General features: G+C 54.8%; 1 protein-coding gene and 1 long non-coding RNA gene across 3 annotated transcripts; one reads left to right on the top strand and one right to left on the bottom strand.

Annotated features, from left to right (window-relative positions):
• On the bottom strand, positions 1–24,176 carry LOC140698057 (uncharacterized). The gene is made up of 3 exons (XR_012075462.1): positions 24,113–24,176; positions 10,794–10,961; positions 1–2,773 (listed from the first exon to the last, which is right to left on the bottom strand). It is a non-coding gene; the product is annotated as an uncharacterized lncRNA (long non-coding RNA).
• On the top strand, positions 16,198–25,710 carry BCL3 (BCL3 transcription coactivator). 2 transcript variants are annotated; one of them, XM_072966886.1, is made up of 9 exons: positions 16,198–16,683; positions 18,345–18,498; positions 22,679–22,787; positions 23,013–23,217; positions 23,325–23,413; positions 23,625–23,702; positions 24,344–24,592; positions 24,867–24,984; positions 25,097–25,710. In XM_072966886.1, exons 1-9 carry the CDS (start codon positions 16,428–16,430, stop codon positions 25,282–25,284), a joined length of 1,446 nt encoding a protein of 481 aa, XP_072822987.1. In that variant the 5' UTR covers positions 16,198–16,427; the 3' UTR covers positions 25,285–25,710. The 2 variants fall into 2 exon arrangements, with proteins under 2 accessions (XP_072822987.1, XP_072822988.1); XM_072966887.1 differs by having other exon boundaries at positions 16,202–16,683; positions 24,344–24,511.
• Positions 25,711–27,612: the final 1,902 nt, after the last annotated feature.

Raw genomic sequence — 27,612 nt, 5'->3', positions numbered from 1 at the left:
TTAAAACAGCAGAAGTGCATTCTCTTACAGTTCTGGCAGGCAGAAGCTGGAAATACATCTTACAGGGCTAAAACCAATGTGTCCACAGGCCTGGTTCCTTCTGGAGGCTCCAGGGAAAAATTCGTTCCTTGTCTCTTCCAGCTTCTGGTGGTTGCCGGCGTCCCTCACCTGTGGTTGCACCCCACGTCTCTGCTTCTATTGTCACAGCACTGTGTCTTCTGTAGCAAATCTTTCTCTGCTTCCTTCTTATAAGGATACTTGTGATAACATTTAGGGCCCACTCAGATCACGCAGTATAATCTCTCCATCTCAAGATCCTGAACTTCACCACCTCTGCGAAGTCCTTTTCATTATACAAGGTAATATTCGCAGGTCCCAGGGATTCCGACGTGGATATCTCGGGGGGGCATTAGTCGGCCTCTCACAAGGTGAGACCTGAAAGATCAGAGGAGCTGGGTGGACAGTTGGTGGGGAGGAGGCACTGCAAACAGAAGGCACAGGATGTACAAAGGCCCGGAGGCAGGAAAGAGGATTCGAGCTAGGGTGATGGGAGTGGAGCAAGTGTGGGGGAAGTGGAGAAGTTGAAGGCAGAGGGGAAACAGGGGCATGCAGGGCCTTGTAGGCTGCAGTAAGGACTTGGCCATTACCTCAAGTGAGGTGGGAGCCACAGGAGGGGTCTGAGCAGAGGCTGGACAGGCCCTGACTCAGGTCTTAACAGGATCCCTCTGGCCCCCTGCTGGAAGAGACCATTGGAGGGAGACAGAAGAGCAGGGAACCCAGTGAGGAGGCAACAGCAGTGGCAGCAGCTGGACCAGGATGGTGGCCGTGGAGGTGGGGATGGACTTTGAAGGTGGAGCCAACAGCATTCACTGATGGGCTGGATTCAGTGTGAGGGAAGAGAGAAGTCCAGGGGTCTCTAAGCTCTTCCGCGAGCATGCGCAGGATGGAGCTGCCATTCGTGAGGCTGGAAGGCTGCAGGCAGAGCAGGATTGGAGGTAGGGCCAGTGACAGGGCAGACAGCCTGGACCCCACGGCATACAGGCTCTGGGAGGGAAGCTGGCACAAGCTGTGGACTGTGGTTTTTACCCACCTCCAGGGGCCCCTTATCCTCTCCCCCAACTTCCCCTCACACCCGGGTGGAGCCAGCCTTGTTTGTTTCCCTCCCATCATCCGTTTTATGATGGGGAAGGCTGGTTTTCCCCTAACCCAGCAGACACCTCTTCCCTCTGCCTGTCCCTGACCCTCCCGCCTTGGGAAGCCCCGCGCTGGCCTCCTGAAATGTCCCGGCAGGATGGGGCCTCTGCCACCCATTCATATAGCCAGATGGGCCCCAAAAGGGGAAGTGGATCACCCACAGTCACCCGGCACACGGTCAGTTCAGGACCCAGGGTCTTGTCTCCTCGATGTCCCTGGGAGGCTGGAGGAAGAACTACCCATTCTTTTCACATTTCTCATGAGAAAACTGGAGCTCCAGGAGGGCCCTGAGCTCACCCAAGACACGCTGCAAATGGGGGAGTCGAGATTGAAGCCCAGGTCTTGACAAAAGGATGTCTCTATTATAAGCTCTGCAGGAAGACAGTGGATGAACAGAACTCAGTCCCGTCCTCCCAGGACCCAGTAGGGGAGACAGACTTGTCACAGACAGTGACAACCCAGCATTGGTCAGGGATGAGATTGGGGGAGCCCAGGAGGCCAGGTTGGGGAATGCCTGACCCAGGGGGTCAGGGAGTGCTTCCTGGAGGAAGGGGTGGCCCACTGAGACCTAGAAGATGAGCGGGAGTTAATACGTGCAAATGTTCCAGGAAGAAGGAAAAGCATATACAAAGGCTCAGGATTAAGAGGAAACCTGGAAGCTTCTAAATCTGACCTTGTCCCTCCTCTGATTAAACTCTCCTCTGGCTGCCCTGGCAAACTCTTTAGCCTGGCATTCATTCATTTATTCAAACAAACATTCCCTGGAGTATGTAGCTAGTGTCAGGCTCTGTAGGGACATAGCACTCCCCATAAGACTGTAACCCTGACTTGGGGAGGTCAAGGAGGGGCTCCTGGAGGAGGAGGCATCTACTCCAAGATCTGAAGGAGGAGTACAAGAGATGCTGGGGAAGAGGCAGGGAAGGGTGTTCCAGGCAAAAGGAACAGCCTGTGCAAAGGCCTGAAGGTAGGTTCTGAGCCTGACATGCTCAAAAATCTACTCATGTTCAGCTGAAGCACAGGGCGGTCTGGGAGAGGCTAGAGAGGCCAGCCTTGGGGCCCTCGTGCGGGCTTCCTTCTCAGGCACTGGGGAGCCATGGAGAAGTTGTGAGCAGAGAGACAGGAGCAGACTTATAGGTCAGAAAGACCCCTCCCCCCAGAACACCTGGAGGATGAGCACAGTGAAGCCGCAGAATTACAGATGGGTTTCTTTTTTTCGGGGGGCGGGAGGAACTTGCACCTAGGGGTTCACGTCCTCGGGGGCCTCAGCTTTCCTCCAGCTCTGGATGGGAGGCCTGGTCCATAGATGCCACTAGGTGGCGCCAGTACCTCACCATCCAGATCTGAGCTCACAAAAGACGTCAGGCCCAGAGCCCCGCAGAATTGCCCTTGGATCCCCCAAATCCTTTGCCTCCCTGGCCCTTGGTCGTGGCCCCCTCCAGAGCTGGAGCTGACTAACAGTGGCATTTCAAGCATTCAGGTGCTGCTTGGACTCTGGCGGCTCAGGAAAGAGCGGGCTGAGCTGGAGCAAACATTTTCTCTCATCACATCGGAAGCTCAGGCTGGAGCATCTTGCTTCCCCCTGGGGAGCACAGAGAGCGGGGCAGGATGAGGGGGCGTCGAGGAGGAGTTTCTACCTCCCCCTTCAGACTGGGGCTGGGGCTACCTGCCTCCTCCCTCAGACTAGAAACTAACCATCTCACACATCAGAATGGGCCCTCCTAACCTCCCCCAGCGGACTGGAAATGCAGACTAGACACCTGCTCTCTATCCAGGGAGCTGGGACTTATCTTTATCCTGTTTGGGAAATCCTGTCTCCCTCATCAGACTTAATGAGAGCTCTTTATCGTCTCCGTCAGGGTGGAGCTCCTTGTCTCCCCCATCAGACTGAGGAAACCTCTGTATCCCAGTCCGACCAGAAGGGAAGATGCCTGAGGGTCCTTCTTGTGTCCCTGGAAGGAGCCCCACCCATTTTACCAAGAGGGAAACTGAGGCACATGGCAACGAGGCGGCACCACGGAACTGCAGATGCTCCCCTTCCCCCATGGCCCCTTTCTCCGCACCTGCCTTCTGCCCTCCGCGCCCTGGGTAACTCCCCTGGCACCGGGAGTAGGGGAATTTTGCCTGCTGGCCTCCGCACTGCTTGCTTGACTTTTATTGACCTGGGCGGTGGCTGGGGATAAAGTCCAGAACTGGGCTTGGGGCTCTGGGCAGGGAGGGAGGGAGGGGTGGTGGCCTAACCCTGCCTGAGGCCGCTGCTGGAGGGCAGCCGGGAGGGTAGGGGATGGACAGGGCTGCATCCTGGCCTTTCTTAGGGAAATGGTTGTGGGTTCAAATCTCCATACTCCAGTTCCCAATTGTGTGACCTTGGACTGGGAACTTTGCAGCCTCTCCAAGCCTCAGTTTCCCCAGCTGTGAAAAGGGGATACTTCTCTGGGTGGTTGTGAAGATTCGCTGAGTTCAGGTGTGAGATACTCCTAGGATGCTAGCTGACATTGACCCCAGAAGTCAGCACAGACCCCACCATCTCCCTTTCCCAGGAAGTTAGCTCCTAAATCTCTGGAATGGGTGCTCATCACCCCTCCCTCACGTACCCTCTCCACCCAAGCCACCTGCTGGCTCGAGGCAAAGCTGATCTCCCTGCACAGTCAGAGTGGTCTTTCCAAAACTCAACCCTGACCCCTGCTCAGAACCTGCTGTGGCTCCCCAGTGCTCTCAGGAGAAAACCCAAGGGCTGTTCCAGGGCTCCAGGCCTACTGGGCACAGTGTGGCCTGACCCCTGCCTGTGTCCATCCTCCTTTCTGTTTTGCTAAAAGATCTTGGCACTGGCTGCCTTCAAATACTTCCTCAGCTGCTTAAGGCCTCAGCTAAAACATCAGGTCCCCAAGGATGTTTTCTCTGATCTCCGCAAACCAAGCCTGGTCCTCTCACTCCTCCCCGTCCTGGTTCCCTGGGCTTCTTGCCCCACCCCCCAACACAGGTAGAAGTATTGGGATATCCACCTTCAAACTAGCTTCTGAATCCAGCCACTTCTCTTCACAGCTGCACCCAACCTGACGCAGCCACCACCACATCACCTATGGCCCGGACCTCTGCAGTCTCCTCCTCACTGGGCTCCCTGCCTCTGTCCCTGCCCTGCCTGCAAAGGGAAACCCTTGCAGCCAGAGAGACTCTGTTAAATCTTAAGTCAGGTCACATCTCTCCCCTGCTCAGAACCCTCCCATGGCCCCCATCTCCCTCTGAGTGAAACCAAAGTCTTGGCAGTGGCCCACAGGACCCGAACAATCTGTCCCACCCTCCCTTGTCCTTGGGCTCTCGTCTTCCCAATCTCTCTTCCACTTTCCCCACTGCTCACTCTACTCCAGCAACCAGCCTCAAACAGCCAGTATAATCCACCTCAGGGCCTTTGCACTTGCTGTTCTCTCAGCCTGGAACACTCTTCCCACTGATGTCCAGATGGCTTCTTCTCTCCCCTCCTTCACATCTTTGCCCAAATGTCACTCCTGATGAGGGCCTCCTGATTTTAAAAACACTTTAAACCACTCCCCACTCTCCCATCCCACCCTACCCCCAGTCACTTGCCAGTTTTATTTTTCTCCATAGCGAATACTTGACATTGTCTACATTTTCCTTGTCTTATTGACAATCTGTCTCAGGACACAACTCCCCAGTGGTCCGATCTTATTTGTTCACCACCAGAACCAGGCCTGAAATACCTGTTGGTGGAGTGGATGGAATGTATGTGTCTATTTTGAACCAGTAAGACATTCACAAGTTTCAAAATCCAAAAAGCACAAAATAGAATTGAGATGTGGTCTATCTACTTGACCTCTGCTCCAACCCCTCCCAATCCTGTTCCCACCTCCCAGTTTCTGCTCTTACCAGCTTCTTGTGTTTATTCCAGAGATAGTCTATGAATGAATCAGAAAATATGTACACATATTTCTTTCCCCTCCCCTCTTTCCACAAATGCACACATTCATCCTGTTCTGGACTTTCCTTCTAGCAATTTGTCTAGGAGATCACACCACATCAGCCCAGAACTGCCTCCTCTTTTCTTTTTTTTTTTTTTTTAAGCAACTGCATGGTGTGACCAAAGGGGAAAGAGCTTTTGTTGCAATCATTTACAGGAGCCCTGTGGCTTGGTGTCAAGAGCTCAGCCCGGTCTCACAAACCCAGACTCACATCCTAGTTCTGCAATCAGAACTCTCCTGAGCTGCTGGTGAGCCTGCAAAGCAGAGGGGCCACTTTGGAAAACAGTTTGCCAATCTCTCCAGAGGTGAAATATACACTTCCCAGGCCCAACCCAGCAATTTCAATCCTTGGGTATTTGCCCAAGAGAAAAGCGAACTTAGGGTCACATATAAACCTGTACACGCGTGTTTATAGCCACTCTCTGCAGAATGGGCAACAGCTGGAAATGACCCAGGTGTTCTTCAGCTGGTAGATGGATAAGCCAACTGTGGTCCATCCACGCATGGTCATGAAACGCAGCACGCTTCTGTTGCACACGACCACGTGGATGAATCTCAGATGAGTTAAGCTAAGTGAGAGGCTAGACTCACAAATCTCTGTTATTCTATTTATAAGACTTTATGAAAAAGGCCACTCAGTAGGGACAGAAAGCAGATCAGTGGTTGTGGGGGCGGGACGGGGGAGGGTGTGACCACAGAGGGCCAGCAGCAGGGGGTTTTGGGGGTAATGGAAAAATCTGCATTTTGATTCTGGTGGTGGCTACCTTACTGCACGCATGGCACAAAGCTTATAGAACAGGATGCCAAAAAGAGTAAATTTGACTGTATTCAAATTTTTTAATGAATTTTTCTAAAAAGCTGCATAATGTATGATACCATTTATGTGATATTCTGGAAAAGCAGAAACAACAGGGATAAAAAACAGATCAGTGGCTGCCAGGGATTGGGGATGGAGGGAGGGTTTGACTGGAGGGGCACGGGGGTAGTTTGGGGACGATGGAAGTGTTCTATATCTCGAGTGTGATGATATGACTGTAAACTTTTATCAGAACTCATCCCTCGCACCACGTACACTGAGTGCATTCTGTTGTATGTAAATTATGTCTCAATAAAGTTGATTTTAAAAAGCCTATTTCCCCCAGCCCTTCCATGGCTGTGTGACCTTAGGCAAAGCCCCTAACCTCTCTGTGCCTCAGGGGAAGGAGTAGGGAGTTGGGGAGATGGGTCCTGAAGTCTGGGGTCTCACAGTGGGTACACAGGTACATGGGTACATGCAAGAAATGTTTACAAATAAAACAGGCTTTATGAGAATTTAGGGTAGAACTGGGGACACGAGAGCTGAGCTGCTGTCAATGGCTACTGTGTCTCAGGAGGGCAGGTCCTGAGCTGAGCACCATCGGACCTTAACTGAGTCCCTTTGAACCACTGGGCACACCTGTTGACCTAGAAAAGCGAAGAGAGCCATCCCAGGGTCCCAGAGGAATGGCATCCCGAGTGCACAATTCAGAGCATTGTAAGACAGCCTCTTTCAATAGTCAGGTGGAGCTGATGGACCTGTTCCCTGAGATCTCAGCTGTTCCAGGGAGTGTTTGGACGAGCACAGCCCTGGCCTGCCCTCACAGGCTCACACATAGGGGAGATTGAGCTGCCCCCAGACAGCGACATCTCCGAATGGTTGGGGCTTCGAGTTGGGGAATCCAGAGAGGGACACCTGACCCAGCCTACAGAAAGAAATCAGGGAGGACTTCCTGGAGAACAGGCTGCCAGAGCTGAGACATGATATGTAGTTTGAACCCCTCCTGTGTGTCCTGGTCTGGATCTCGATGGACGAGACGGGTTTTTGAGGCTGAAGTTAAAGGGGCATGTGTGGGCAGGAGGGTTGGGGGAGAGGCCACGGCTAAAAGCAGGGGTGTGGGTGGGGGCAGGGCAGGGGGAGATAAGGCAGAGGGAGGTGGTGCCTGGTTCAAGGCCGCATGGCAGGAGCCTGGACTTTCTCTGGCTGACACCCTAGCACCCTAGGTGGGAACAGCTTACTTAAGATCCATTCACCTGCGCAGGGAGGATGAGCCGGGAAGAGGTCGGGAGGGTGAGGAGGGAGGTGATGGATATGAGAAGTAGGGGTAACAAGCAGGGTGAGAAGACAGAGGTTTTGTCTTTTCAGTCCCACATGAGACACTACCAAGAGCTAGGAGGCCTCCACCAATGGAATGTCCTCATTTCTAAAACTTGAACACAGTCAGCCTTAGGAACTACACGTGATAAAAACGCATCCTTGGCAAATCTAAGACTCTCTGGCCTGATAAGTCTTCATCTTTTAAATTCTGTTAGCCTTTGCTCCTGAGGTTCCACAATTGCAAGTTTCTTTGATCCTTTGAGGCTCAGATCCATTCAGGAAATATTTATTGAGCTTCCATCCTGTTGGAGGTGCCAAGGACACAGAAAAGAACAAGATGGATGAAATTCCTGCCTGAGGGGAAATCACATTTACGGAGCGCTCACTATGCACCGGGCTCAGTTCTCAGTGTGCATATAATTCAGTCCTTGAATCCTGTCCCCAATCCTCTGAGTCAGAGACTTGAATAATCCCTGTGACACAAACAAGGAAACTGAGGCACAGGATTCTGGAATGTCTAGTTCCTTAAAGTCTGGGACTCTAAAATTCTTTGCCACTAAGATTCTAAGTTTCTAGAGCTTTTTGTCTTGAACATTATGTTGTGCTTGGATTCCAGTGGACAGTGGATACAGGAAAGGGTGCTCAACTTCATTCCTGAGCAAGGAATTGCAAATTATAACCACCAGAAGATACACACACATACACACACACACACACACACACACACACACACACCAGGATGACTTGTATTTCAAAAGTCTGACCAGATCCAGTGCCAACAAAGATGTGGGGCAGATAGAACTCAAAGCAGCAAAGTAGATGGGAGTGAAAATCAGTGCAAAGCCGTGCGGCCGTATCTTTCCACAGCTGGACCGCTGCAACCCAATGCCCCAACTCTACCACTCTTGGATAACGCAGAAAAGTGCGTGGGCTTGGAGGCACCAGGGGATGCACAGAGCATCGTCCAAAGAGTCAGAATCGAGAGACCGCTCACATGCCCACCAACAGGAGAACAGATGAAGAAATTATAGTTTTCCAGGCCAGAGAATGATAGACCCAAAGTCACGGAAATGAAGGCACTCCAACAGATGAAAGAACATGCATGAACCTCACAGACATAAAATGCAATGCAAGGAGCCAGATTCAAGAGGTTGCACTGAAAGATCCTCTTTATTAAGAACTGAAGGAGGGGAAGGGTATAGCTCAGTGGTAGAGCACATGCTTAGCATGCACGAGGTCCTGGGTTCAATCCCCAGCACCTCTGTTAAAATACATACATACATACATACATACATACTTCCCCCTCCAGAAAGAAAGAAAGAAAACTGTAGTGGTCAGGTGTGTATTCACAGGGAGTAAAAGGAAAGCAATAAAAACATAAAAGAATATGGGTTACCTTGAGGGAGGGAGAGAGTTGTGATTTGGAAGAGGCCTGAAGGGGCTTCCGAGGAATCAGCAGAACCATTTCTGAACCTAACTGCTCTCTTTATAATCGTTCGTGAAGTGGAACATTGCATTTTATGCATTTCTCCACATCATATTTCCTAATTTAGAAATATATATATATATATATATTATTTTACATCCCATGATTCCACCATCTCTTCATTGCTCCTCAGATGACTTGGTTCTCCAGGGGGGGCAAAATTCCTGAGCCCAGAGGCAGGAGGGTGTGGTGGGAACCCACATAAGAAAATTTGGGATCTGAAACTCACGATAATGATTTGATTTTTCCCAGAAGTGAGCCAATGTTCCGCGGCTATGTGACCACAGGAGGCTGAAGTGACAAGTTGAGAGGTGGGTGATGTCCCCAAGGAGATGCCACAGCCAACTCCCACCCCACCTCCCACAGAGCCTGATGGTAACAGCTCCTCTGGACACCCCCTCTCACCAGCCGGCCCATAGCCAGTGCAAACTCACAGAGGCCTGGCGCCAGCCCCACACTTTCAGATGGAGAAACTGAGCCTGCCTGGGGTTGAGCAGCTGGGAGGCTGCCGTGTGGAGATTTGCTTCCAGCTGGCGACCTGATTCCACCAGGCAGGGCAGTGGTGACATGTCTGCCATGGGAAAGTCTGGCAGGGCAGGGGTAGCCCCAGCCAGGACGGTGGTTTGGGACAGGGAAGATGAGTCTACTGTGGCCCCAGCTCAAATGAGGAAGGGCCTGGCATGACCTGGCTTTCCCAGGAGCCTGGGGAACTTTTGCATCTGTGTTTTTAAGCCTTAGTGGCTGCAGGGGAGGTTGTGGCCTCAGGCTGGGGAGGCACCGACTTCCAGGGAAAAGGCTAGATTTTCAGGGAAGGTGCTGTCCCTTCCTCTGGGATGGGCTCTGTGCTCTGCCCTGGGGAGGTGGGCTTGGGAAGGGGGGCCCCAGTTCATTGAGGGAGGCTCACACCTTCTCAGGGAGTGGCTAGGCTGATGGGAGACGCAGGCCACAACTTCCTCCTGGGTAATTCATAGCTTATACTTTAATACTGCGGACAAGACTTAAGCTCATTAAGCACTCTTAGTAAGATGGCCGATTCAAGCTCAGGACTCAGGCTCACCCTCAGGGAGCTTTAGCATGATGGTGGAGGCATGCCCACCTTCTTCAGGAAGCTCTAGTCTAATACTCATCCAAACGTCCCCTGGGAGGGAGGCAAACTTGTCCACCTCCATTGAGAACCATGTACAAGACAGATGATGGAAGCACACTGCCTCCTCATTCAGGAGCTCCTAGTCTAACAAGAGGCGTGCCCAGCCACCACCCAAGGGAGTTCCAAGCCTGAGAGAGGAGGCATTGCCCGCACGCACGTAGAGATATCTAATCCGCGAAGTCACACTCATTCTCAGGGAGCCTCTGATCTGATGGAGGAGGAAGGCCCCAAGGCAAACCTGCAAAGGAACCCCTGCACTGATGCGGAACGTGTCCCCACCTCAGGGACCTCCCAGTCTGGTGGTGGTGGCCTTCCTCCCCGCCTTGGGGAGCTCTAATCTGCGGAGGGAGGCAGTCCCCGCAACCAGCACCTGCCCTCCCCGCCCAGCCCTCTTTCTTGCACACCCTTCCCCTTCTCTGGTTGACAGAATGAGCAGGGCAGAGGCCTCCCCCTTCCCACCTCCACGGTGTATCCTAGAATCAGGGAACTTCTCCAGGAGACACCACACTTTCCCAGCCCTGGGGCTTCCCTTTATTTGTCAGCCTGCGAGCAGGACCTCAACGGGGGTCAAACACGCCCGCCAAGCAGACCCCTGCTCACCTCCCCTGTCATGGCGCTCACAGCGGTGACACCACCTGGCTACTGAGCATCCAGTGAGCCGGGCTCAGCGGGGCTCCCCACGCCTGACCTCGCCAGTGCCCTGCCCGGGAAGGGAGGGGCCCATCCCCTCTTTGCAGACCAGGCTCAGAGGGCAAAGCACTTGGCAGCAGCCACATGGCTGGGAACTGGCAAAGTGGAAGGTAGACCCAGATTCGACTTGTCTCAGCTTTCTGGATAAGGAAGACGTAGGCAACAGTTCCTAAGGCGCTGTAGCTGACTCACCGGATCCTTTCAGCCGTCATGTTATCATCCTCATGACTCAGAGGGGGAAACTGAGGCCCAGAGAGATCAGATGCCACTCCAAAGCCACTCAGGCAGAGCCGATACTCCCACTCAGTTGTCTGACTCCCAAGTGCCTTGTCATGGATGTGGTCCTCCAGAAAGCAGACACTGAGAGGTAGGAGGGCAAAAGGTTTATGTGAGAAAGGGGAGGGAGGGCAGGATTGGGCAAGAGAACCATCAGGCCATGATGCCAGCCCAAAAGGGAGCCCCTGAAGCAAAGATTGCATTAGAGGAATCCCACAGTGGCCGGAAACGGCCAGACCACCCCCCCCCATCCTGCCAGGCTCTTTCAATGGCTGGAGGCTGCCCAGGGGACTTTGCCCCCGACTGACACACTGAGGCAGCCCTTGAAGGAGCCAACTGTTGAGGCTGTCAGCCACCTACACGCCTGGCAGCTGGGTCACAAGTCCTTTCTTCAAAGGGGATCCAAGCAGTGTGCCTCTGTGGCAACACTCCCATACTCAGTATTAATAGCAAATTTGAAAATCACAGCTTCCACGTACTGATTACTTACTTCATGTCGGCCTGTGCCAACAGGTGTGAACTCATTTGACCTTCGCCACAACCCTGTGAGGCATGCACTGGTTCTGCCCCCATTTTATAAATGAGGAAACTGAGGCTCAGAGAGGGTAAGTCACTTGCCCAGGGTCACATAGCTGGTAAGTGGCTGAGCTCAAGTTTGAACCCAAACAGTTAGACAGTGAGCCTCATTTACAGATGAGCCCCATTTACACTAAGGCCTAGCACTGTAATGCCAGGCTGTCTACCATCATCACCTCGCTGGGACCCCTCTGCCCTCCACCTGACCTTCCCAGAGCCACCACCCTCTGCAGCCGCCCAGGGCAGATGCTGATATCCCCAAACTCCTCCCATCTCCCCTGTCTGATCAAGGCAATGGGGGGGGAGTGCGGGGGGGGGGAGGGTGTCCAGTCTTGAAGCCCGCCTGGAGATGATGTTGTAATCCTCTGACTCAGCGGCGTGCGTGCAGACCCAGCAACAGGGAGAAAGAGGAAGATTAAGTCTTGGCCTAGGCCCCAGATACGCTGATCCTGCCTGGTGCCAGGGATTCCAGCAGCTGCCAAGGCCCCAGGGTGGGGAGGAACCAGGAGGCGCAGGCTGGGCTCCAGGAAGCTGGCCTGCATTCACCCCTGGGGGTTGGGTGGAGCCTCAGAGGGCAGAGCTGTGTGCAGACCCAGGGAGGACTTTCAACCCAGAGCCCAGACGCAAGGCTGTGTGACCTCGGGCAAGTCCTTTTCCATTCAGGCTCAATGTCTCTGTTTCCCTCTATCTGCAAAATTCACTTGCGCTCCCTGAGACTCTTAAATCTAACTCTATTTCCTCCTGCTGCAAAGCGAACTTCTCTCTTGTCTGCTCAAACTTCCCTGTGCCTGGAGGCAGCAGAATAGCACTGGAGAAAGAATGTAGACCCTTGGGCACGTGACCTTGCCTGTTTCCCCATCTAAACTACTCCTTCCCAGGGAGTAACTGGAATTAGAACTGAGACAGAAGGCCTTGGGCCTCTGGGACTAATGACCACCTCACCCAGGGCAGCGGGTACAGCAATCAAGAAGCTGGGGTCACAGAGACCTGCTTACAATCTTGACTCCCCCAATCTCTCACCGTGTGATCCTAAGAAGTGACTACTCTGTGCCTGTTTCTTTCTCTGTAAAAATAGCGATTTTCGTTGACTTTTCCTCACAAGGTGTCAAGAGAATGAAATGGGCCAACTCCCAGTGGAAGCTCAGCCAGAAGGACTGGGCCATCTTGGCTGATCACTGGGTGGAACATGATGACAAGAAAGGTCTGGCCTGCTGGGTGAAGGCAGGCAACATGGACACAAGAATAGAAGTCATTCATTCATTCAGCTGTTCATTCTGCACACCTGGGCTCACTTCATCTGCTCAGCAATCCTGGGAGGCAGAAGCTGTTACTACCCTCAACCAAGAAGTCATAGAAAGGCACAGAGAGGGACAGCCACCTATCCAAGGTCACACAGCCAACACATGGCAGAGCCAGGGCTCCAACCCACGTCTCTAAGCCCAGTAGGCTGGATGTTAATTTCCTCAAAGAAATGGATCCTGCTGTTGAAATTATGGGTTAATTGATAATAATTATTATTCCTATGCCAGGTTATAACAGGAAGAATAATAATAGCAGCTACATCATATTAGGCACTTTCTGTAGTTCAGAACCTGTAGAATGGAAGTGTATTTTCTTGACTTAGTCTGTCTTATAAATGAGCAAGCTAACTGCCTGGAAGTCACAAAACTAATGAAAGCAGGAGACAGGACTTGTATCCTGGCCTCAGTCAGAAGCCAACAGGACAAGCCCAGGAATTAAGTCAATAGGATCATAGGGCCCAACCAGCCCAATCTTCTCTTCTTTGAAGAGGAAACTGAGGCCCCCAAGGCAAGAAAGCTGCCCCAGACCAGCAACTTTCTAGCTAGGAATTCATTTCTCTCTTCGGACCTCGAGCAGGTACAGTTGTGGTCCTTCCTTCCCCAGGGAGGTTCGGGGAAGGACAAGGGGAGAAGAAGCAGTAGGAGGCAGGAGAACTGAACAGGTACAAAGGGTTGCCTGCATGAGGGAAAGTGGTTAGACATCAAACAGGACTTTCGGGCCTTCTCTGGGAAGTTTCTGGGACTCATCCAGGGACTGCCCCTACTGGCGGCGGGGGGCCTCCAGATTTCAAAGCCCAGAGAGGGGAGACCCTAGTCCTCCCCGCCTAGGGTGCAGGGAGCAAAGGGAAAAGGAGGGGGAGCCATCCTGGTTCCGCATCCTCCGTTCCCGACACTGGAGGGAGGCGGCTGTGGGAGCTGGGACTTTCCTGAGCAGCAGAAGATTCTGGGAAATTAGAGACAGCTGCGGGGCGGGGCTGACTCCAGCCTCCCTTTTCTTCCCTCCCCTGAGTCTCCGCAGGTTCCCCAAGCATGCCGCTCTTCCCTCCGGCCCAAGGAGGCCCTCCTCCAACTGCTCCTCCTCCCTCAGACCATGACCTCCTCCCTCAGACCCTCAGGTCTGCTCCCTCCCGTGTCCTCCTCCCTCAGAATTTGCCCTCTCAGATGCTCTTCAAATCTCCCCTTCCCTCAGACCCTTCCGTTTCCCCCAACTCTCTCCTCCTCCCTCAGAGCCACTGCCCTCACTTGGTCTTTCTTAGAGTTCCTCAGACCTCACTTCCTCCCTCAGACCCTCATTTCCTCCCTCAGACTCTCACCTCCTCCCTCAGACTCTCACCTCCTCCCTCAGACTCTCTCCCCTTCCCTAGACCACCTACTTCTGTCTCAGATCTGTCTTCCTCCTGAAGATCCTCTTCCCTCAGACTCTTATTCCTCATCCATCCTCAGACTCAGAACCAGCACCCTCTCCCTCAGCCCCTCCAACCCCTCTTTGGGCCAAGCACAGACATCCCCCTTTCCAGTCCTGCCTGGGTCGAGAGCCATCACGCCACCTGCCACAAGGGAGCCCGGGGTGGGTGGGTGTCCTGCCAACACTATCTCCTAGGGTCATCACCTGGACAAGCCCTGCTCCCCTGAGGCTGACTTTCCCTCTGTGCAGGGGTAGTATTCTACATCCTGTCCCTCCCCTGTGTTTGAGAGTCACCAGAGGCCAGGGTGGGTGGGGGCAGTGGGACCCAGACTTTCCAACCTAATTCCTTCACCTCTTCCCTTGTAGCTCCCACAACTCTAGGGCCAGGGCTTGACATCAGCCCCATTTTCCAGAAGAGCAAACCGAGTTTTAAGAGAGACAACTTGTCTGAGGTCCACCGTCAGCAAGAGGTGGAAGTGGGATTTGAAACCAGGTCTTGCCTGCAGATGCTCACCCATTACAGGGGACCCAGGGGGAGAGCCAGAGAGGTAGAGAGACGGGGGAAGGGCTGAGGCCTGAGTCTGCCCACAGCTGCTCCTCACATCCCGTTTAACCATCCACCGGGTGGAGCCCCAGTCTGGGGCAAAGTCCCTTCCTGGGAACCGGGGCCCCACACCCACTTTCAGGGTCCCAGAGAGACACTGCCGAGGAGACAGAGACGCAGAGATTGGGAAACAAAGAGACAGGGTGGGGCTGGAGACGGAGGCCAGGGAGAGAGGGACAGAATTGCAGAGACATAGGGAGACACATGGAGAGAACCAGGGAGACTCTGCGTGCCGCCTGAACAGATCCGGAGTGCAGCCCCCCCTTCCCCTGCCCCCTCTAGGTCCCAAAGCCTCCTGCTCCGCCTCCCGTAACTCGGTGACCGGGACTCAACCCCAGCAACGGTCCCGCCTCCAGGGAAATCCGGGAAAGCCCCGCGAGGCGCAGGCCCCTCCCCGGGGCGGGGAGAAGGGCTGCAGGGGAGGGGACGCAGGAGAGGCCCGCCTTTGCCGTCCCCCGCCCCCCAGCTCCAGCGGGCCTCTGAGTCATGCCCCCAACCGGCCTGGCCTGTTCCCCACCCACCAACTCCGCCCGGGATGGGAGTGGGATGTGGTGCAGAAGGGGCGCCAGACTGCCCCCGCCTCCTGGGCCCGGGTTTGGGCGCTGTGACACTGGTCTTGTGTCCTGCGTCTCTTGCTATCTGCCCGTCTCTCCCTTGGTCTCTCACGACCTCTCTGCCTCTTTTGCCACGTCTCTTTCTGTGCATCGAGGATTCCCGGAGCACCCACCTAGTGCCCGGCGGCTCCGGCTGGGTGCAGGGACCTCGCAGGGAGAGACACATTCAGTGTTTCTCTGTGCACTTCCCGCCGCACCCCACCCCCAGCGAAATTCAAACCCACCGCTAAGGAGGCACATGGAGGAGGCAGAGATGGTGTCAGGGGGGCGGAGAGACAGTGCCTGGGCGCCTGCCGAGGGTAGTCCTTGCCCTAGGTGCGTCTTTTCGGTCCCATAAAGGAGGAAACGGCTCAGGGAAGAGAAGTGCTCGGTCAAGGTCAACCACCGAGAAGTGGGAATCGGGAATCGAACCCGCGTCCTTGCGACCCCAGCGCCTCATGGAATTGCCTCCCTGGGGGAGAGGCTGAGAAGCAGACAGCACTCATGAGACAGAGAGATGGCGAGGGACGCGAAGAGAAGACAGAGACAGAGACAGAACAGAGAGCAACACAGAGATAAAGAGACATCTCTCCAAACCCAAGAGTCAGAGACAGTTGCAGACTGGGAAATACAGAGATAGAGACCTATAAGCCAGAAAGAAAAAAACAGAGACGGAAACTGAGGCCTGCAGCCGCAAGGGTGGGGACCCCGCAACCTCCGACCCCGCCCCCTACCTACCCCACCCCCTCCTCCCGCCGAGGCCCAGCCGCCCCGGGCGCTGCGGGGCCGGGAGGGGGCGGGCGCGGGGCGAGGCGCGGGCGGGGCGCTCGGCGGGCGGCGCCGCAGGACGGCTGGAGCTGCGGCGGGTCCAGGAAACCCCTGGGGCGGACGGGTGGCCCCGGGGGGGCCGGGGGCGGGGAGGCGGGCGGCCGGCAACGCCCGGGCCGACAAAAGTCCCTTCAGTTCAGCCGGCGGCAGGGGAAGTCCCGGCGCTCGGCGCAACCACCCTCCCGTGCCGCCGAGCCGAGCCGCGCTCCGGCCGCCCGCTCGGCCGCCGTCCCCGGCGGCCCCATGCCCCGATGCCCCGCGGGGACCATGGACGAGGGGCCCGTGGACCTGCGCACCAGGCCCAAGGCCGCCGGACCCCCCGGCGCCGCGCTGCCGCTCCGCAAGCGCCCCCTGCGCGCGCCCTCTCCGGAGCCCGCCGCCCCCCGCGGCGCCGCGGGCCCAGTGGTCCCCCCGGATCCCCTCCGCGCTGGCTCCGACACGCCCGCTGTGCCCGCGCCCCCCCACGGCCTGGCCCGTCCAGAGGCAGTTTACTACCAGGGTGAGTGGCTTCCGCGGGTCCGGGCCGGTTGGGGGGCAGGCAGGGCATAGGGTCCCCAGAGCCAGGGGCAGAGCTCCGACGTGATATACGGGGTCTCACGCAGCTGAGGGACGGAAGCCAAGGTCACAGATACGGGGTTCCTTAGTGGGTCAGAACCTGGGGTCCCAGGAGTACAGATACGAGAGCATCAGGGAGCAGACCTTGGGACACACATATCCTTGCTCTAGGAAGCTGGGTGTCAGGAGGCCCTGAGGGATACAGCCCGGGGTCCGAGTGCCATGTATCCAGAATCAGGAGACAGTGCCCAGTCTCAGGGAATCAAGTCCCAGGAACACAGAATTATAAACTCTTAAGAACCCAGATATCTAGAGTTATGAGAAATCAGCACTTGGACACAAGAAACTGGAGTTCTTGGCATCCAGCTATGTGGGGTCAAAGGGAGTCAGGGAACAGGCTGGGGTTCTAAGGAGACAGATTTTAAGGATCCTAGGATGTCAAAAATCTCAAGAACCAAGATATTGGGAGACACTGGAATTAGGAGAACATAGTTGGAGTTCTGAGCACCCCAATATCTGGGGTCACAAGGATCCAAAGAAACAGATCCAGATACTAGGAGTCCTAAGGAGCCAGTGGGACAGAGATCTGGGGTTTTGAGCACCTAGTTATGTGTGCTTGCAAGTGATCAGTGTCTGCTGGGGTCACAAGGTCAGGTGGCTTGGGGACTGAGGATTCTAAGAATTGGGGGCAGGACTGGGGAGTTCTGGGAATCAAGGATTTAGGACCAGAAAAAGGATTCAGGGAGTCTCTGGGAAGAAGGTCCCAGGGCACCAAGGCCTGGTATGGGACATACAAAAACCAGGAAACCTGAGAGTTCAATAATGGGAGCCTCCAAGGATCAGGAGATGACAGAGAACGCCAAACACCATTTTCCCCATCCTGTCTCCATCCCTGATCTCCAGGAAGAAGCATCCCCTCTCACAGCTGTGCTGACCTCAGCATCCCAGAGTGACCTCCAGAGCTGCAGAGACCCCATGCCTAGTACCTCCAGACCTTTGCCCAGTTCCTGCACCTTCCACCCCCTCAGAGCACAGCTTTGAGCTGTGCATCCCGAGGCCTGTCACTGCCTCCTTTCCCATTCCTTGAGTGAGAACCTGGGCCTCAGTTTTCCCCATTTGTGTGATGGGTGGATGTGGATTTGCCTGCTACCACAGTCCCTTCCAACAGTTTGATCTGAACAGGCTCCCAGCACCACTCCCCACTAAGCAAACTCTGTTCACATCTACCCCACACCCTACACCTAGTGCTTCATCCATCCTTACATCCCTCAGCCACAAATTCACTCAGCAAACAGACCCTGGGGTCCCCCTGCTGGGTGATGATAGGGGTTCAGTCCTTAAGGGACTCTTTGCCTAGGAGGAGCTGGGAGTCAGACACAAGTGAAAATAAGTGATATTGAGAGTGACCAGGGCCGAGGGGGAAGCTGCGGGAGCCCAGGGGAGGGATGTGGGAGAGGAGTTTGTCATGGGTGTTGAGGACTCAGTGTGAGATGCAAAGGGGACCTGGGAAAAGCGCAGGTGCCTGGCAGGAACAAAGGCCTGGAGGTGGCAGGTGGGTTTGAAGATCTATGGGCCTGGCCTCAGACATGTCCTTTCTCTGCCCAGGACCTTTACTGTCCCTGTACCCGACTCCGACCATGGGCACCCCTTTCCCTCTGCTGAACCTGCCTACACCCCTGTACCCCATGATGTGCTCCATGGAACACCCCCTGTCGGCTGACATCGCCATGGCCACCCGTGCGGATGAGGACGGAGACACGTGAGTGACAGTCCCCCATTAATGGAGGGATTAGTAGGGCCAATCTTCCCCCCACCTCACCCACCGAAGGACAGGTGCCCTCAACATTGGCTTTCAAGTTGTCTCGACCCAAGTTAGAATCCAGTCTCCACCGCTGTCTCTGTGACTTTGAGCAAGGCCCTTTCCCTCTCTGAGCCTCAGTTTCCTTTTCTGGAAAATGGGCACCCTGTGAGCACTTACTTCCTAGGGCTTTTTTTGAAGCAGTGGATTTCCAGTTTATCAAAATCCAAAAATGAGAAAGACATTTCACTGACTGATTTCTTACATGAATTATACATGATAAGCTCCTCGCACTGAGCCTGGGAGATTAGAAGTGCTCAATAAGTATTAATTAAGATTATTGTTGTTGTCATGACTTTATATTAAGCCCAGGACATACATGCACGTATAAACTTGAAAAAAAAATTGCACAGAACAAAACAGGACTTACCCTTACAACATGGGGTCTACTTTGGGTTTTTTCTATTCTAGTCTCATTTCCTGGTCATAGCCCACTAAATTAGGCTGACAATCCCTTAAGTTGATTTCACCAGTCTCATGGTTTGATCCCCTGCAGTTTGGGACCTCTGGGAAATCCTACATCAGAGGGTTTAGCCCCGGGCCCAGCATCTAGTGAGCCCTCAATACACTTGACTGCCATGATTCTTATGATTCTATCCACCTCAGTTTGAATCTCAGCTGGCCACTTTCTCACCCCTCTCTGCCTCAGTCTCCCCCTATAAAAATAGGAACCATGAGTATGTGGGGGTCTCTGTGAGGCAGAAATGCAATCACTTCTAGAAGGTGATGATCTGGGGATGGTTTTGGTGGGAATGGGATGGACAGGCCTTTTTCTGCAATGAAAATGGGGGCTCCACCACTGGCCCCTGGGTGGCTTCCCATCCCTGAGCCACATATCTCCTAGCTGGAGATCAGGGCTCATCATCACAACTGGGCTTGAGTGCAATGATGGACATACATGTAGTGCATAGAACAGGACTGGGCACACAGTAGGTACTCAGTACGTGGGAGGGGATTTTGTTTAAACAGAGCTCCTAGGGTGGTTGTGAGCCAGACTTGTGAGCCAAAGCAGGAGAAAGTGCCTGTGAGATATATAAAGGACTCAGCGAAGCTAGTTCCCTCCCACTCTGGGTACCTCTGGGGTCATCTGTGAAATAGATTTAATTTGTACCTGTCCCCAGGGGTGATTTGTTTGCAGCCTGTGAAAGAGGGGTGCAGAGAGGGACCTGGCACAGCAGCCCGCAGCCCCACACCCCAGCCGCTCTCCCCTACTCCCCCCTCTCCCCCAAAGCAAACACTTCTGCCTCAGCTGCCTGTTGGGGGAAATCCCTTCCCGCAGAACTTGACCGCAGCCCAGCTGCTCTGCCTCCCCCACGTCAGCACCCGTCACTCACTCGCAGCCTCCCCCTCCCGGCGCTCCCTCTAACCTTAACCCCTTCCGCTGGGGCCCAAGACTTTACCGGAATGGGCAGCCGGCGCAGGCCTGGCGGGGGCGGGGGAGGGGGACACGAGCAGTCTGGGTCCCCAAAGCAGCAAAGCTACAGTTGGGAGGCTGGACTTCCAGGGATTCAAGGGAGAAAGAATCTCAGGGCATTTGGACCCCCAAGAGGTCAGGCACTGGGGAGCTGGCATCTGGGTCTCCGAGAGAGGGGGGCACGTGTTCTGAATCCCAGAGAATAGAGGTGGGGGTAGTGTAGTCCTTGACCTCTGAGCAGAGTAGGACAAGGGTGCAGGGCAGATTGGGGATCTACTCGGAGGGAATGGGGAAGTTCGCATCCGCAAAGAGTTAGGGAACTATATTCCTAGGGTCCCAAGAGATCTTGGGAGTGGATGCCCGGATTGGGGGGATAGGCAGCCAGCTGGAGTCTAAGCCCCAAAGGGTGGAATTCTAGGGGGGGGGTCCCCTGGCTGGAGGACTTGGAGTCCTTCCCCCAACGGTAACTAGGTCTCTAAGTTGGGCTCCCCTCTCCGCCCCTTTCGAGGATGGAAGTTGGGGTGCCAGGGTGGCCGGGGTAGATCCCCGGCAGGACAGGCTTCCCTCCCCCGGGAGCAGGAAGCAGAGCCCCGCCCAGCAGACCTGTTACTGGAAGTCCGAGGGCTGGGCCGCCCCTCCCGTCCCCACTTCCTCCAGCCCCGCCCCACCCCCTGCGGCCCGCGCGTTTATGGGAACTCAGGCCTGGACGGTTTCTCTGAAATCATTCTCTCCCTCTGCCCTCACTTAACCCCGCCCGCCCCGAGAGAGACCCGGGCCGGGCGTCCTGGGAGATGCTGGGAGGGGCGGGAGACCATCCCAGGGGCCCCTCGCCCAGATGCGACCCCTCCCCCAAGATTTCTTTTTAAATGTGTCTTTCACGGATCCGGGTCCAGAATCAGAGTTTCATCTGCATAATCCCCTCCTGGGAGATAGGCGTTATTATGGGTTATGCTTTACAGAGAAGAAACCCGAGGCTCAGAAGGGCCATGTGACTTTGCCCTAGCCTCACAGCTAGAGAGATTTGCCACCCAGTTGGTAACCCTGGCCTGCTTAGTTTCCCCAGAGCCCCCTGGGCTGCAGGATTTCTCAGCATGGGAGAACCGCTATTCACCTGCCAGAGCCATGCTCTGGTTGGTCCCCAGCAGTGGTGGGTGAGAAAGTAGTGGCTCCAGTAAATGGACTTTAAAGAAAGGTGTGGGGCCTATGTACCTTCAGTCTTGTGCCCTTAGTGCTAATGCCCCCTTACCGACCCTGTACAGTCATCCCAGATTGCCGTCATTTTGAAATGACTCTTCCAGGTGGGGGGCCCTGGGAAGTGGCAGGAAGTTTATTGGAAAGTGTTCTCCACATCAATGCCTGCAGGGGTGGAGGAAGCTGGACTTGGCAGGGGCAGCAGTCAAGCTTCTGTGTAGTTTCACCAGGGCCTCAGCTATCCCAGAGGGAGTGTTTTGCAGCTGGAGTGGCCTTCAGAGTTGGGGCCAGAAGGCCAGACCTTCTATGCCCACACTGACCAGTCACTGGATGCCATTGTATGACATCTACCCCCACCCAACTGACCCCCATGACCTGGGCAAGCAGCTCTTTTCTGCAGAGAGTAATTAACAAAGAGTGCTGACAACCTTCCCAGAAGCTGAGGGAATGAGTCCCTCAGTCCGGAAAAGGGGGGGGGTGTATCTAGGTTGTGCAGCCCAGCCTCCCAAACAATGACCCCCATCCCCATTTGTCCCACCTCCCTTCTGGGCAAAACTTCCTCCACTCTTGGGTTGAAGGCTGAACATGATCTGCAGTCACAGCTGATGGGAGCCCTTGATGGCCTTGAGTTCATCCCCACTCTTGTCACAGATGAGAAACTCATGGCCTGGAATGGGGTGGGGATGTGGTCACCAGCTTCAAGGATGGCCAAGGATCGTTGAGAGGGACTCATTTATTCTATGAGTATTTGAGGAGCACCTGTTCAGCCCCAGCCACTGTCCTAAGCACTGGGCAGTGACAGAAGCAGACAAGTGACAGGAGTTGACATTCTATCAGGAAAGAGTTAGACAGGAAACAAGTGTACAATGTCAGGTGATGATGTGGGGGAAAATGAAACAGGGAGAGGGGCGAGCCACTGCCACTCTACCATTTTAACTGAGGCCCAGATGAGGGGAGCTGACCCTGCAGATCTGGGGGAGGGGTAAGATTATTCCAGGCAAAGGGAACAGCCAGTGTGAAAGCCCTGGGAGGCAAGCATGCTTGGTATGTTTGAGGAACAGCAAGGAGGTCAATGGTCCCAGCTGAGTGAGGAGAGTGGACAGAGATAAAGGAATTGAAGAATGAGAGGCAAGATCACATAAGGCCTGTGGGCCATAGCGAGGACTTCGGCCTTTACTCTGAGGGTTCTGGGCAGAAAAGGGGCATGACCTGACTTAGATTCCACAAGGGTCTCTCTAGCTGCTATGTGAGGGACAGGCCATAGGGCAGGGTGGAAGCAGGGAGGCCAGGGAGGAGGGGACAGTCGAGGGGGGAGATAATGGTGGCTGAACCAAGACGGAGGGAGTAGGGGTGGGGAGCAGTGGCTGGATTCTGGAGATTTTTCTAGAGTAGCCTGCACATAATGGAATGAGCACTGCTAAGATTGTGGGTGTGAGAGGTGACCAGCCCCTCATGCCCGTGATCCTCCACCTCCAGGCCACTCCACATTGCCGTAGTGCAGGGCAATTTGCCAGCTGTGCATCGGCTAGTCAACCTCTTCCAGCATGGCGGCCGGGACCTGGATATCTATAATAACCTACGGCAGGTGAGCCTGGGGACCTGGATCTGATGGAACAGGGGGCTGGAGACCTGGACTCCTGGGTCCTAGGGGAAGAAGAGCTGGGGGCCCTGACTGTTGAATCTGAGGGAGGAGGCGCTCCAGATTTCTGGTTCTTGAATAAGACTATAGCTAGGCGTCAGGACTCGGAAATTCTGGGGAAGGCAGGACTGGGAGGCAGGGCACGGGTCCCTTACAGTCTCTCGTCCCCAGACACCGCTACACCTGGCTGTGATCACCACCCTGCCGTCTGTGGTCCGGCTCCTGGTGATGGCCGGTGCCAGTCCCATGGCACTGGACCGCCATGGCCAGACGGCAGCCCACCTGGCGTGCGAGCACCGCAGCCCGGCCTGCCTGCGGGCCCTGCTGGACAGCGCGGCCGGAGGCACCGTGGACCTGGAGGCCCGCAATTACGACGGTGAGCACCTACCCGGGTGCAAGGTGGGGCTGTCTGGCAAGCCGTGGAGTTCTTCTGAGGGCGCAGAGCCCCACGCCCAGGTTTAACTGAGTCTCCCTCTCCTTCAGGGCTCACTGCCTTGCACGTGGCCGTGAATACCGAGTGCCACGAAGCCGTGCTGCTGCTGCTGGAGCATGGCGCAGACATCGACGCTGTGGTGAGCGTGCTTGGGTCGGGGGTGGAACCAATAGGAGCGGGGAGGGGCGGAGCCAACGGGGAGGGGCTACAGTGGGAGAACGCCCTGATGAGTGGGGTGGGGCTTGAAGTATGCATCCGGTTGAGATGCTAGACTAAGCGATTGCGATGCGAACCCGCCCACTGTTTGGACACAAGTAGGAGATGCTCAAAACCTTCCTTCCCTGCCGCAGGACATTAAGAGCGGCCGCTCCCCACTCATACACGCCGTCGAAAACAACAGCCTTAGCATGGTGCAGCTGCTGCTGCAGGTGGGTACGGCCTATGCCCGTGGCCTCTCGCCCACTCTTTCCTCTGTTACCAACAGGCTGTCGCCCCATCCCTGCCACTCACTGACCCCTTCCAATTCTGTCTCCTCTCTTGCTATACTTCCAGCCCCGACCCTTCCTTCCAGGACTCTATCTGTCAACCCTGTGACTTATTTCTCTCTCTCTCTCTCTTTCACACATACACACACACACACACACCGGCTACGAACTTACCCAGGTCCTTCTCCCATTACTCCTCCGCCGTTCAAATGGCCCAAGCTGCCCCACCCAGCGAGAGTCTTACTGATCCTGCCTTCCGGCTTTGGCCCTGTCTCCGTGCTGTCCTTCTGCCTCAACTGTGACCACCATTAGGCCCATACTCTGGACTCTTCCCATCTCTGACTCCACCCTACCTTGGCCAGGGCTGCCGAGTCCAGCACGGGTTGATTCAGCGCCGCCCCCCATCCCGCTCTGTCCAGCTTCCAGCCTTCTCTCGCCCCACCCCGATGTGGCCCCGCCCCAGGCTCTGATCCCACCCGGCCCCGCCCCTCCCTCTGGCCCCGCCCGGGCCCCGCCCCCTCCAGTCGGACCTGGCCCCGGTCCGGCCGCCGCGGTGGTCCTGACCCGCCCCTCCCGGCCCGCAGCACGGCGCCAACGTGAACGCTCAGATGTACTCGGGCAGCTCGGCGCTGCACTCGGCGTCGGGCCGCGGGCTCCTCCCGCTCGTGCGCACGCTGGTCCGCAGCGGCGCCGACAGCGGCCTCAAGAACTGCCACAACGACACGCCGCTGATGGTGGCGCGCAGCCGCCGGGTGAGCGTGCGCGCTGGTGGCGGTGGGAGTTGCGGGGGCGGCGGAGGAGGGGTCTGTGCCCGAGCGCCGGTCAGCGTGGATGTGAGTGGGCACGTATATGCAGGGGTGCGGCGGTTTGCGTGTGCGTGTCCGTGCAGGGCGTGGAGGCGGGCGGGTGAGCCAGAGTGCGTGGATGTGAGTTCCGGACAGAGGAGAGACTGAGGCACAAAGACGGGAAGTGACCCGCCCGCCTTCACATACTGAGGTAGAGGCAGTGCCCATTTGAACATGGACACCCCATGAGCTAGGCGAGGTGGAGAAAGGCGGTGCTGGGTGGGCAAGGGTGGCTTGGTAATGACTCCGCATCTTCCTACAGGTCATCGACATCCTGAGGGGGAAGGCCACCCGGCCGGCTCCTGCATCCCAGCCTGAGCCTTCCTCTGACCGGAGCACCACCACCTCCCCGGAGAGCAGCAGCCGAGTCAGCTCCAATGGTGAGAAATCAGCCCCCTCCTCCCTCAGCACCCAGGAGTGGGGGCCCCCAGCCCCCTTTCTCTGGATCCAGTCTCACTGCCCTCACGCCTCCTCTCTCTTTTCTTCCCACAGGTCTTCTGTCAGCATCACCTCCCTCCTCGCCCTCCCAGTCTCCCCCTAAAGACCTCCCTGGATTCCCCATGGCTCCCCCCAGTTTCTTCCTTCCTCCCTCATCTCCACCTACCTTCTTGCCCTTTTCTGGGGTCCTCCGAGCCCCTGGCCAGCCGGTGCCCCCTTCCCCAGCTCCAGGAGGCAGCTGAGAGGGATGGGGGGGCAGATCTCGGACTCATGAGGAGGGACCTTGCTGCCCAATGGGGTCAGCCCTCCTGAAAACTGTGAAGATCTCACTCTGCCCCCCCAATCTTCTGGACCAGGATTTGCACAAAGGCACATGTATTTACCCATAAGCCCCCTCTTCTCAGCACAGATATTCCCCCAACTCATCTCTGGCACCCAGGACTCTGACCCCCATTATTCTCAGGCGCCTGTCTCCTGTCTGGAACTCCACCCAAATGTTCATTTCCTTCTCCTCTTCCAGAGATGGTGGAACCGAGGAAAAGCCACTCTTCTTTGTGCTCTCCCCAGTTGGATGAGGAGAGATGGACTGTAGCCAGGCACTGATAACAATGTAAATTATTAGGCATTTTGGTTGAATTTCTTTTGTAATAAACTATTTTTGTACCATATCCCTGGCTTGGTGGGGCCTCTCTCATGCAGAGGTCTGGAGGAGGCGTGTTTGTGTGTGTGCACACCTGGACACTATATCCAGCTGACTCCAGGAATGACCTTGTGAGTCTCAGACTGACAGTGATGTGTATGGGTGCCTCTGGGGCTCCTGGTGTGTTTGGTTGTAAGTGGTCTGTCACTGTGTCACTGTGCCACTGTTTTATGCAAATGACGTGATGTGTGACATCTTTCTGGGGACTCTGTTGGATTCCATGGGATGGGAGCTCTGGGTGTGGGCAGGTGTGAGTGGTGTGCTTTTGAGGGATGCAGCAGTTTGTGGGTCCCTGTGGTACCACAGCTGACTGTTGTGTACCTGCTGTAAACTGTTGATTCCGGGGTCTGTGGGTTGCCTTGTGTGTAGCATCCGTGGGTGTTCCTAACACGGAGGGAGACCTGTGGTCATCCAGTGTGATTGTTTTTGTGTGACTACCTTACTTGATGTGTAACATTTTACTCTGGCTCCAGGGCCCCCACAACATACAGGTTTATTTTTAACTCTCTAGACATGTCTCTTGTGTATCAGTCAGGGTTTACACTCATTTCTTGTTGCCACAGTAAAAAAGCAACACAAAGTGAGCGGCTTAAAACAACACAAATTCATCCTCTGATAGTTCTGGAGGTCAGAATTCCAAAATCAGCTTCACTGGGCCAAAGTTAAGGTGTCAACAGAGCTGGTTCCTTCTGGAAGTTCCAGGGGAGAATCTGTTCCCTTTCTTTATCCAGCTTCTAGAGGCTACCTGCATTCCTTGGCTTGTAGCCCCTTCCTGGTATTGCTCCAACTTCTTGCTTCCATCTGCACATCTCCTATTCTAATCTCCTGCCTCCCTCTTAGAAGGACCCTGTGATAATCCCCCTGGGTCCACCCAGATAATCCAGGATAATCTGCCCATCTCAGGATCCTTATCTGCCAAATCCCTTTTGCCATATGATACTTCACACATTCACAGATTCCAGAGATTAGGATGTAGATATTTGTTGGTAGCCTTAACGCAGCTGACCCTGGACATCAATCAGAGAAGCAACTACTAGGAGGTAGGTATATGGATGAGAGATTTGTGACAAGGATTTTCCCATCAAGAAGGGCAGATGGATGTACAGTGAGGGTGGGGAGCAAGGACTAGCAGGGACCCCTGAGGAAGGACTGGACCCGATGTCAGCCCCCACTGCCTCCAGCCTTGGTGAAGGGGGTGTCCTTCCAGAGAAGCTGGCAACCTTTGCCCCGTTCTATTGGTCTTTTCTTTTTATTGAAGTATTTTTGGTTTGCATGTTGTGTTAATTTCCGGTGTTAATTTCATAGTGATTCATTGTACACATATATATTCCTTTTCATATTCTTTTTCATTATAGGTTATTAGAAAGTATTGAAAATAGTTCCCTGTGCTAAACAGTAGGACCTTGTTGTTCGTCTATTTTATATATAGTAGTTAGCATCTGCAAATCCCGAACTCATTTTAACCTTCCGCACCACTCCCTTTCCACCCTGGTAACCATAAGTTTGTTTTCTATGTCTGTGAGTTTGTTTCTGTTTTGTAAATAATTTCATTTGTGTCATTTTTTTTTAGATTCCCCATATAAGTGATATCATATGGTACTTTTCTTTCTGACTTACTTCACTTAGTATGACGATCTTCAGGTCCATCCACGTTGCTATAAATGGCAGTATTGTATTCTTTTTATGGCTGAGTAATATTCCATTATCTAAATACACCACAACTTCTTTATCCAGTCAACTGTTGATGGACATTTAGGTTGTTTCCATGTCTTGTAAATAGTGCTGCTGTGAACATTGGGGTGCATGTATCTTCAAATTTGAGTTTCCTCCGGATAGATTCCCAGGAAGGGAATTGCTGGATCATAGGGTA

The sequence above is a fragment of the Vicugna pacos genome, chromosome 9 (assembly GCF_048564905.1).
Source record: "Vicugna pacos chromosome 9, VicPac4, whole genome shotgun sequence".
Classification (NCBI taxonomy): Eukaryota; Metazoa; Chordata; class Mammalia; order Artiodactyla; family Camelidae; genus Vicugna; species Vicugna pacos.
This window is presented reverse-complemented; position numbering and strand designations above follow the sequence as displayed.